The following is a 12,477-nucleotide window of genomic DNA, read 5'->3' as shown; positions in this document are numbered from 1 at the left end:
TGTTTTGGTGAGATCATATTAGGGTAGTTAAATGTATCCTTGTGGCTCTCCAGAGAGGCTCCTGCAGACCTGTGCTTGATCTCTTCTGGACTTGCCCGGACTGCCTTTTCTCTGTGCTCATCTGGCTATGTACCCATTGGCTGTAACAAATCGAGGCCCAATTACCAGTGTATACTGGGCCTTCTGAGTACTCCCAGAGGCAATAAGCCTGGAGACAGACTTTGGGATCCTGACCCAGAAGGGAATGAATGACCTTTGGGCTACTAATCAATTACCCTTCATTTAAATGTTGGTTGTCTATATTTCCTGCACTATCCTCTTGCTGCTCATTGAGACTACAATAATATTTACATTATATACAGTGAGGCTAAGACTATTTGGTTACTCTGTCTTCACACACCATTTCTGAACCCAGTGTTGACTCTCATATTGCCATGGGTACCACATCCAGAGCGAGTTGCTGTGGAAACCATATCTGATTCTTGCTATAAATTACTAGCACTCAGACATGAAATGCCAAAACTACAGACAGAAACACAGTGCACAGCATCACTACGGTGGGCCCAGTAACTGCAGGATTGCAAATCCTTTCTGTCAACTGCACACTTTCAAACCCAAACCTCAACAGTCATGAATAATCTGACATTTAAATGCCACCTCCTCTGTTTTTTCAAAAGCAAGATACATGCAGAGCATAGTCTAAAAGCTGACTGATCATCTTTATGTGTATTTAAAAATACCAGTTTGGGTGAAAATATTGTAGTAGAGAAATGACTTAACAATCTAATGTTCAAATGTATGTATTTAAGTGAATCAATAATATAATAACTTAAGTTTTAACTATGACATTGCACCCATCTTATTATATGGTTTCAGAACATAAAATATTGCTGCATTATGTAATATGCTTTTGAAAAGATTAGACAAAGCTATTCCTTTGTTTTTTTTTTTTTGTTATTAAGATGGTTCCATATAACCCAGTTTGGTTCTGAACTCATGAACCTCTTGCCTCTATCCCCCAAATGCTAAGAGTACAAGGATGCACCATCTCTCCCAAAAGAAAAAAAATAACCTTGAATGAAAAACAATTGAAAACTATAAATACAGACTCCCCAAATATAAGATGAAAATTGGGTTTGAATGACATGAATTATGAAAACCTTAAAGCTAGCTAAGTTCCAACGTGGCTTTCTCTGCTAGTGGAGGCAGGAACAGGCTCATAGCAGAGCTTCTGTTGGATCTGAACGCTGAAGCAATGTTAAGGGGAACTATGACTGTGGCTTGTGTTTCACACACACGGATTCTAATGATGACACTCTGGCAACATTCCATGCCATGAATTTTGCTTTTGATGGGAAAAAGGTAGAAATCTATCCAACATGGAGAGAGAATCTGACACCTTCAGCTAGATAAAAAAGCACCAACATCTGTCACATTTCTAAATAAATTGTGAAAGTCACTTCCATCATGATGTAACAAAGCTGGTGCTTCTAAAAAAGTATAATTATATTTTAAATGGTTAAAGCTTCAGAACATATTCAGTTATTGGATACAACATATTAAAATTTGACACGAAGTGAGAAAAGTTCACAAACTGCTGAAACAAAGCTGCCCAAGGAAGAAAGACTGTCAAACTGAGGTTAATTTATACCTAGATGCACTCATTTTAACTAAAGCAGTTGTTCTAAATACACAGAAATTTAGTTTACACAGCATCTTTATTATAATTTTATTTCCTTTATGAAGAAGTATAAAGTAGTACAGAAAAGGTTCAGGAACTTTCTGATTACCTCCAGTTCAATTATTTGAAACATTCCTTTAACATCTACATTTCTGTCTAGCCTACATTTCTATTTTGCATTAATAATATATTTTCGCTTATAGCTTTAATATATTTCAGTTTTCTTAGTAGGCCTCATATGATCTTTGGTTCTTATTCTTTTTTGAAAGTTAAGTATTCACTTTCACTTTCTTTCCTTTTAAAGGCTGGTAATTTTTATGCGTGTGTGTGCACGCGTGCGCCTGCACGGGTCCACTGTACCATATGTGGGTAAAGGGCCAGAAGAGGGCATCAGATCCCCTAGAACTGAGTTCCCAGGGGCTGTGAGCTGCCAAGTAGGTGCTGGGAACCAGACCCTGACCTCAGCAAGAGCAGCAAATGTCCTCAACAGAGCCAGTTCTCAGAGCCAGATCCTCAGCCCCACATTCTTAAAAGCAAAAGCACTTTTTGTCTGCTGTTTTTGTCATGTTTTATTCCGTGCACATGGAAAGTTCTTCTATCAAACTCTGCCAGGGAAACAACCGCAAAGGCCAGAAGCCTGAAGTAGAGAGCTACAATGGAACGAGAAGAGCAGGCATCCTCGTCACTAAGGTAAGCACTGCATCTGTCCTCCTGAAGACAGATTGCGTCCCTATCCCTCCTTCAACACCATGCTCAGTTTATTCACCTGCAAGAGGCATTTGCTTTTCACCTGGGACAAATTTAAGATTAATACCTATGGTTAGCTCCCTAATTTGTGAATACTAACACAATACTGAAACCTCCCAGAAAAATGTAGCAAAATACAAGGAAAAAGTATCTCATGAAGCCTGTAGATGCCACAGGCAGTGTGAGGTTTGGAACAACACTGTGGTGCAGAGGCAGGAATTCTCAGGGGTTGAAACAGAGAGTGACTAGTACATGTATTCCCAGCAGCTTCACTATGGAGCAGCTACAATTTAAATTTCAGTCCTAGCATAAAGACTAAAGTATTATGTTATTGGATATTCATGGTATCTTGTGAATATTTAACACTGTAAAATTTAAATTCATGGATGCTGAATTCAGCTTAACAAAAATTCAGAATATGAATCTGGCTGAGGTAGAAATAAATGAAGAACTTCACTTCCAGCTCCTTCTAGTCTAAAGGTGGATTAGACTTATCTTTACCTAAGAAGGTCACAGAGTACAAAAACCAAAAAGGCAAGTGCATCCTTCTCAGGGCAATGTCCCTTAAAGCCAATGGCCCATTCCATGGTCGCATTTTTCACAGAAAACTAAAAGGACAGGTGAAGGATGTGGTGTAAGCACTGTGAGCAAGAAATGCAAGGCCCGTTCCCTACAGATGCTGCTACACTGCGCAGAAAGCCCCCTACGAATGTTCAAGTCCAAAGATTAGTTACAGGTATTTATTTCTGTGGGGGATGGGCGGGTGAGAGCCACTCAGGACAATATGCAGGAGCTGTGACTCCAGACGTGATCTCGGGCATGAGCGAAGGTGAGAATGACTGCCTGTAACGAGAGGCTACAAATGCAAGAGTAGAGTTCATGGAATGATCTACCGCAATGCCACGGGCTCAGTCCACTCATGGCCAAGTCTGATTATTGTTTCCTATTTGCTAAAATTCAGCCTCCATTATAATCACATTAAACATAGGCAATTCTGCTAAAATCAATTCTAATTTTGATGTAATTCAAATAAGAAGTCTGTTTTTAGAACTGTTACATAAGAACAGTCCCTAAAACTGTTCTCCAAGTGCAAACCACATGAGATCATTATTCCAATTTACAGGAATTCTGCAAATAATTACAATCATACTTTCTTTTTAATAAACAAAACCAAAATCCTGAAAAGGGAAGCTGCCTTATATAATCTTGCTGATGGCCTTGTCTAACAGCTCTTTCTCTAGAAGATCAGCAGGGCAGAGTACTGCTACTCCCCCTAGTTTAGGGAAGTGTCTGACTATGTGCTACGCCTCTAATCTGCCAACTTGAAACCACACCCAGATAACGAGGAAGAAAGGAACAATTACAGTTATCACTGACCTTTCCAGAAACGATCTTCTCATAAATCTGAATTGGTTGGTCTGCAAAGAATGGGGGATAACCAGCGGCCATCTCGTAGATCAGCACTCCCAGTGCCCACCAGTCCACCGCCTTATTGTACCCCTGAAACAAGGCAGAAGCAATGCCAGTCACTACATGAGTTACTGGGGAAAATGAAGACAAGCAACTTGGAAACAATCTGGAAATGCATGAACGTGACTGCAGCAGCTGTTAGCAGCTGTGAGAGGCAGGATATGAGAAATGAACAAAAGCTATCTGGACAGGTTTACGTAAAGGAAATGACCAATTTCCAGATACTTGAGTTTGATATTGGGAAGGACTGTTAAATCTCTTAGGCTTCAGTGGGATTTTTTGCTGTTCTTCCACAGCAGAGAGGGAATTAGACCACAGTACCTCTGCTGGGCCATCCCACACCATGGCCTGTGCGATAGGTTAGCAACAGCATAGCTAAAAAGGTAAAAACATTCTAAAACAAAATTACTGGAACAATGAATGATGAAGCTGACTTCAGAAAAGCTTATATTCTTGGATCTGAGGTGAAAATACTTGAGATGATCATGTCTATTTCAGTATCTTTTGAAAACTTAAAATTTAAATGTTTTTTTAATCAGCATTAACATTCAAGTACATGTGAAGTTTGCGATCTGTGGTCTGTATCTCACCTCCTGAAGGCACAGTAAGGAAAACAAATGCATAGGGTTTTGTGAGCAGCATATCAAAAGAAAAAGCAAGTTTAAAAAAATACACTATGAATCAAATACAACTCAAAGGTTCTGATCATCTCATCTGGTATTTTTTATATCAACCTTACTAAAATCCACATAAACATTTTATAAGAGGACACCTATTGATAATGTTTATATTAATACGTTTATATTAAGTTTACTATAGGTCAGGGTCTTCATCAGATAAAGATTATGTGGGGGAAAAACAACAACCCCATGTTCCACCTTTTTGTCAAGACATTAGCTTTATTTAGTTTTCTAATCATTTAGCTTTCTAATCATTGAGTAAAATCTAATACAATATGGAGATTTCCCTTTTTCCTCTGATTATATATTTTAAAGGAGATCTGTTGTAAGAGGGACAATATCTTGCTAATAGGAATGGGACCACCTGCTCACTTTCACTTCTGTTTTACATTCTGTGGGTGTTTATAGCAAACATATCCATCAGCTACAAGATAACACATGGGATAGAAAATTTAAATGTTACTAGAAAAACACTATACATAGTTAACAGGCAAAGGATATAGACTCACAATTTAATTTGTATACACATACAAAGAATACTATGGTAATTGCATATTTGAAAATATAACTCATAATCAAATGAAACAAGATACCATTTATTGTCTTTTAAATTAACAAATATTCTCAAGTTCTGAAAGGATACAGTAAAATAGACATTACCACGCACTCCTGGTAAGTATCTAAAATGCTACAATCTTTTCAGAAAGCAACTTGATCATTTATATCAAGAGCTTTAAACACATTCATACCCTCTGACTCAGCAATTCCACTGCTGAAAATAGAGGAAAAACTATACTACATACAAAATCTCAGAAAACTCTACAAACAACAAGACAACAGGAAAATGTAAAAAATAACAATAGAAGAGTGACTACTTTATGGTACATTTGCACACATGCACTAGCAACACACATGTGCATATTCATGTGTGCATGTTATGTATGTGCAAAAAATCATACACAAGCCGGGCGGTGGTGGCGCACGCCTTTAATACCAGCACTCAGGAGGCAGAGGCAGGCGGATCTCTGGGAGTTCGAGGCCAGCCTGGTCTACAAGAGCTAGTTCCGGGACAGGCACCAAAGCTACAGAGAAACCCTGTCTCAAAAAAAAAAAAAAAAAAGAATCATACACAAATTATACATTCACCATGATTGCAACTAGTACATACATTTAGAAAAACATACAAAACATCTTTTCTTTTCTTTCTTTCTTTTTTTTTTTTTTTGGTTTTTCGAGACAGGGTTTCTCTGTGGTTTTGGAGCCTGTTCTGGAACTAGCGTCTTTTCTTAAAGCCTGCCTTTGGGGTGGGAGGACTACAGGATTTTTGGGATTCTTCATTTTCCTAAAAATCTCCAAATTTTGCACAATGAACATTTCATAATGCACTCTAATAAACACACGTGTGCAAGTTTTCACAGTTATTTTATGGTCATATTTATAAGTGCACGAGAGGGAGAAATGTGCAAAGTTACCAACAATGGTATTTAATTTTTAAGGATTAATTAGACTGTAAGACACTAGGAAGCTAACTTAAGACAGTTCATAAGCTTGTTTTAATTATTACTTAATTTCCCAGTCTCTGCAGTTCTTTAGGCCTGTGTTCTCCTCCTCACTTGTTCCTTTCTGAGCCCAGTCTTTTCACTTTCCCTTCCTACTTTCTCCATCCAGAGAAGAAAGCAAAAAATGGAAACACTTCTTTAAGTGTGGCTACATTTGCTACACTAAATGTAAATGCACTAGTACCACAGTCTACCATTTGGAAAGCAGGCCAGGCTTCAGCAAGGTTAAAAGGGCTTAATTGCTGTATTACTATTTATTACTGTTAAACTAAAATTAAAAATAACTTTCAAAATTCTCTTCATTTAGGTTGTGAGTTGAAACAAAGCTAACAAGTGACCTGTCTTGTCTCTAGATTTGTGCTTGGAGGAACCGGGAGAAAGCCTCCTGTGCTGGTCTACTGGGGAAGAATACTGACTGGGGCTTCAAATGGTCATTGCTCTGCTTCTCTAAGACCCAGAGTAAAAACTAACACGGATTAGAGACCTGTGCCAAACTCTAGACGGACTGTTATCTAGAAATCCTGCGCTGTAGATTTAAATTCATATCTTAAAAGACCTCCAGCTTCTGTCAAGGAACTGCTTGTCAGAAGTCCACAGACTCTGCCTCTCTGCACACCAACAGCACCCAGTACCTTGCTGAGGATGATCTCCGGGGCCAGGTACTCTGGGGTACCACACAATGTCCAAGTCCTGCCCTTGACTCTTTTGGCGAATCCAAAGTCTGTGACCTATAAAAGGAAACAGAAAGGTTTGAAGTGATCACTTGGCAGAGAACGGATGACCTATATTTAAATTCAAAGTTAAACTTTCAGGATTAAAATTTAAAAAAAAGGAAGATGTGGCAGTAAAGAAAAGAAGAGTCAACGTGGCAGTAACTCGTGAAGGCAGAGCAGAGCAGTGAAGCTAGAAACCCCTCTCAAAACAAATGAACCAATGCAGCCTGACAGGTCCCGGATGAACTAATTTACACACTGAATGGAAATGGAAAGCAACAGTTTTACTATAAAGCAAGCACTGATGAAAACAGCCCTCAAGTCCAACGTGTCTCTGGCCACAAAGTTATCACTGGGGAAGGCTGGGACACTCCGCTGCCAGGTAAGCCACATAAAGCCATGGCCTTGTGCTCTTAACAGAACTGGAGAGAAGGCTACCAATTTCCGTCTGCAGTTAGGTCTCATCCCACCCCATACTGATGGTAAAGTGTCTGGACTCAGAGACGATTGGGTTAAAATTCTAATTCTTCCACTATTGGCTGTGTACTTGGTCATAACTGAGTCTTATTAGCTTTAAAATGGCTACAATAAAAGTATTAACAATCCACAGGGTTATTAGTACTAATGGAGGAAATACAGGTTGAATATCCCTTATCCAAAACACTTAGGACCAAAAGGGTTTGCAGTTTTCCAGGTTTTTTAATACTCCTAATGTACAGTGAGCTCCTGGAGAGTCATGTTTCCTAGGCCCCTTGTGGTCACAGCCGGGAGGATTCCTAACACTGTAGAGCACCTGAGTGCACAGTCACACGTAGCCACCCGAGGAATTTCCCACTTCCAGTGCCTTATCAATATAAAAAAGAATTTCGCACTGGGGTCTTTTTTGTGTTTTCTGGCGGAGGGCCGCTCAGCCGGTCCACACAGGCCTCCTGGCACTCATCACTACTCCCACATGTAGCTATTACTGTGACTTTCTGCAGGAGTTTGATTCTAGAAGATATAAACAGGCTTCTCCCTGATGTGCTACTTACTTGTCTGCAGTGGCAGAACTATGAACTCACTTTAGATAGACACAATTTTTCCCTCAGATAACAACTATCAAACATTGACAGTTGAGGCAAAATGTGTGATGCTGTTTCTTAGTGTTTCCCAAATACATATGCGCAAAGTGTTCAAATCCTACCTGGATGTAACCCTGGTGGTCAATTAAGAGGTTCTCAGGCTTGAGATCTCTGTAGATGAGGTCGAGGGAATGGAGGTACTCAAATGTTAGCACAATCTGGGCCGCGTAGAAACGAGCATGGGGTTCACTGGAAAAGACAAGAGCGTGGTGATGCTCACTACTGCAGATGGTGACGAATGCTCACTAGTGGATTACACACTACTGCAGATGGAGTGGAGATATTTCTCACTAGAAGTTGGTGAAGAACTCACATTTTCAAATATCTATTGCTTTCAAAAACACTACTGTACATTTATGGGACATACTCCCTTTATATAATAGTAAATATAAGATACACTCAGGATCTTATTTTATACTGAGGAAAACATAACCTTAAAATGGTCATCTTGTTGCAAATTACCACTGCCCACACTGGGACTGGTGATGCTGTTACAGTTCCAGCTGGTCTGAGAAGGACGGAACAGCCGCTGTGCCCATTCTATAGTCTATAGAGCCACCACTCCAGGCTCCAACTCACAGGCTGCATTTACTTTCTCAGACAGTTAGGGGCTTAAAGAATTTCATTAGAAGAATCTCTTAATTGTGTTCACCTGAAGATGAACACTGTCTCTGAAGCATTTCCTGTGCACAAATGGTGATACGCAGTGACCAGAGAAAGGGCGTGATATACAGTTCACAGAAGAGCACATGCAATCCAATCCAGACGCCCACAGGCGATCGTGTCATGTGAATTTCCAAATCCTGTTCTAGGTCTGTTTACAGTCACACATGTGCAAGCTGTATGTTTTCAAAAACAAGGGAAGGTTCTAATACACAGGCCATACATCAACAAACTCTGTAACTTTGACTATTAGTGTTATTTTCATGTTACAGTCTTAGTATTATTAAAAAATGGTCTGCCAAATTTCTAATCTGAATTTCTAGTTCATTTTCTCGTACATTCATTGAATGTTTCCTAATTTGCCTGACTTCAATGACCTTCATATTTGTGTCTTGAATGAACAACATCAACATTTAAAATAATTTTTCTCAAAGGATGGCACCAGAACCAGAAATATCTAAAGAGTGTGATACATGCTGCTCTGTATGTCTATCCACACACCAGCTCTATGTCCATCCACACCGCAGCTCTATGTCCATCCACACCGCAGCTCTATGTCCATCCACACCGCAGCTCTATGTCCATCCACACCGCAGCTCTATGTCCATCCACACCGCAGCTCTATGTCCATCCACACACCAGCTCTATGTCCATCCACACCGCAGCTCTATGTCCATCCACACCGCAGCTCTATGTCCATCCACACCGCAGCTCTATGTCCATCCACACCGCAGCTCTATGTCCAGCCACACCCCCCAGCTCTATGTCCATCCACACCGCAGCTCTATGTCCATCCACACCCCAGCTCTATGTCCATCCACACCGCAGCTCTATGTCCATCCACACCCCAGCTCTATGCTCATCCACACACCCCAGCTCTATGCTCATCCCCACACCCCAGCTCTATGTCCATCCACACACCCCAGCTCTATGTCCAGCCACACCCCCCAGCTCTATGCTCATCCACACCCCCCAGCTCTATGCCCATCCACACATCCCCAGGTCCTTGTTTCACTCTCTGCAGGTGCAAAGTAAGCAGCAGCTGACTTTTAGCAGCGATATTTTATAATACCCCTCCAGTTTCAGTCATGTACAAACAGTGTAGCAAAGAATGAGGGAGGCCCTGGAGTAGATTTTGGAAGATTCCTCCCCAGTTTTGGGGCATGTAACCTCAGAAACTTTGAGAATTTCATCTGGAAGTTCCCTTTTATTTTTCTCCTTATGTATAAATATGAAGTCTGCTGAGTATCTTATTTTTTATAGAAGAAATAAAGAGATATGCAATCTAAAAATTTCAGCAGCTTTAAGTGCAGACATCAGGGTAAGTCAGGACTCAGGTGACTGACTAGACTGAAGAAAGTGACACTGAGCAATGACTTAAACCCTCTGGCCCTCCCTGGGGGAGAACAAGGAAGGCCTAGGGCTCATATAGCGCAAACATGAGAGTTCAGGAAAGACAACACCCTACTCAACTACTTCAATCAGTCTGCGTTCCTTTCAGCACTGTGTGGTGTGTTAAAGTAGCTCTAGTGCAGATGTGTTTCAGGACAGGTTTGAGTGCGACATTTCAGTGCAAGCATGGGATAATACAGGTGAACACGAGGACTCTAGGGCTCTTAGATAGGGGACAGGAAGGAAGTGAAACAGGAAGTAAAAGTTCACTATCACAAACAAATAGAAGCCACTTTTCATTAGTCTCCAAATAGGAGGTTCCCCTTACACTAAAAATCAATAAATACAATCGTTGCTTAGGCCTCAGGCAACTCAAGGAATGGTTGCCTCCCTGCTCTTCTCTTGTGAGAGCCCAACTCTGTGACCAGACTAGTGTGAGTCCTCAGTCTCCAGGGAACTCACACTTAGGTTCAGCTGAATTTCGAATACTGAACGAAACTGGTTATGGTCTTAATTTTAGGTTCATTTTATGAAGATTACTAATTTCTAGTAGTAATTTCAAGCTATGAGCCTTGTACACAGATAAAACTATCAGAAGGCTGTACTGGAAATAACCTAGTACATTGTAAAGCCTTTACACTGTGTATGTATTTAAGAAACTCAACATAACAAAAGCTTTATAATATAATCTCATCATCATAACATTTATTGATTGATTCGTTTCTTTGTTTTGGTTTCTCTGTGTAGCCTGGCTGACCTGGAACTCACTCACGGATATCCCCCTGCCTCTGCCTCCTCAGTGCTGTGTCACTATCATTTTCATATCTCTTCCTCATATTCACATTTACTCAAACTTCTACCATAAATGCTACTGTCATTAGATATTATAAAGCGCATAGCATACATTAGTATATGCCTCAGATACTACTATTTGTTCAATATATGTTGTTATTTTAAAGTTTATTTTTTGTATTTTTTCTTCAAACTGTCTCACAATACTTACCAGTGGTAGAATATTTAATTGGCTTCATCCTGTTCTCATTTGGATTTTAAAGCTCATCTATGCTATAACCTCCTATTAATGCTTCCACCTAATACTTTCTATGGATAAAATACAGTTAATGAAATCAGTATATCTTGGCTGAAAGTGAACACAAGCATGGGAAGAATAAAGGAAGTAAGACAGGAGTCAGTGTTACCTGAACCTTCCGATTCTTCTCAGATGAGAAAACATCTCACCCCCAGGAACATACTCCATAACCATGTATAAATTAGAATTATCCTATGAACAAAGAAACAAGTAAATACCAATTATAAAATCTGGGTAAAAATATTTTTAAGATGACAGCATGTTAAATTAGAAAGGGCCAAGTCAAATCCGTGTGACAGGTCACAGAAGTGCTCTGGCTCTCCCACACGCATCTCCACCCCTTAGTATCCCAGCCATGGCGACGCACAGGACTTTTGCTGTTCCTGCTCTTGCAGGGAACATTTAACTTCTGAATAATGAAATACTGTAGCAATGACATACTGGCACAGCATTTGCAAAGGAATAACAAAGTTAAAAAACAATTTGGAAGAGTTAATAAGAATATTTATGCTTGCGAGATAGATGGCTTTAATATTTTAAGTATATAAAGCTTTATTACATTTGGAGAACAAAGGACTAAACAAAACCAAAATGCTGCCTATGATTCAGCAGCACAGAGACCAAGTTATAACTCATTCTAAGGAACTGAAGCCTGGGTTTAAAGGATCCACCCTCCCCACTTAGTCTGACTCATGGGCCCTGCACAGAGGCTCATCTCCCTGGTGGTAAAATAACAACAGCAAAAACCCAAAACCACAAAGTTCCAGAATATAAATTACTGCATGAAGAAAAATGTTCAACTCATAATGGGAAGGGTTTAAGAGATGCAGAAAGTGTTCAGCATCATCATTTGAATGGAGCCTAAGACAGAGGAGCAAGATGCCTGCTCCTGCATCACTATAATGCTGGGTTTTGTGTGGCTTTCCCATGAAAACCACATCTATCATCGTCAACACCTGCTCCGGGGAGAAATTCTGTTCATTTCCCTGTCTAGTTCCCTCATCTCACTCGAGTTCTATTAGTCTCAGATGTCAAAAGGCACATCTGATGGAAAAGATCTTCCTTAGACCGCAGGGCAACTAACCTTAAAAGAATACTCCAATCGGACAAGAAAGGGAAATTCCACCGCCTGTAGTATGCGTTTCTCATTCAGAGTGTGCTCTATCTGCTTCAGCTTAACCACCTGCACGTGAAAGACACATAGACAGACTTTAGTACATTTCTCTTATCGTCCTAAAGAAAAGGCTTTCATACAATAACCACAATGGATAAGCACCATTACTAGACCAGGAAAGAAAATAATCAACCAGGCTGAGAAGAGTCAAATGCTTACAGCCGAATAGAGTCCCAGCCTTGGTCCT

The 12,477-nt window shown here is 40.2% G+C and overlaps 1 protein-coding gene across 7 annotated transcripts in view; it reads right to left on the bottom strand.

Annotated features, from left to right (window-relative positions):
- Positions 1-12,477, bottom strand: part of Prkacb (protein kinase cAMP-activated catalytic subunit beta) — an 87,400-nt gene that overhangs the window by 13,481 nt on the left and 61,442 nt on the right. For all 7 annotated transcript variants that reach the window (XM_075981117.1, XM_075981116.1, XM_075981122.1 and 4 more), the window contains 5 exons: positions 12,201-12,299; positions 11,226-11,308; positions 8,034-8,160; positions 6,770-6,865; positions 3,806-3,928 (listed from right to left, as the gene is read on the bottom strand). In XM_075981117.1, coding sequence (XP_075837232.1) covers positions 3,806-3,928; positions 6,770-6,865; positions 8,034-8,160; positions 11,226-11,308; positions 12,201-12,299 — 528 coding nt within the window. The remainder of the gene's footprint in view (positions 1-3,805; positions 3,929-6,769; positions 6,866-8,033; positions 8,161-11,225; positions 11,309-12,200; positions 12,300-12,477) is intronic.

This window comes from Microtus pennsylvanicus, chromosome 7 (genome assembly GCF_037038515.1).
Source record: "Microtus pennsylvanicus isolate mMicPen1 chromosome 7, mMicPen1.hap1, whole genome shotgun sequence".
NCBI lineage: Eukaryota > Metazoa > Chordata > Mammalia > Rodentia > Cricetidae > Microtus > Microtus pennsylvanicus.
Note: the sequence above shows the minus strand (reverse complement) of the source record. Positions and strands in the feature narration are given on the sequence as shown.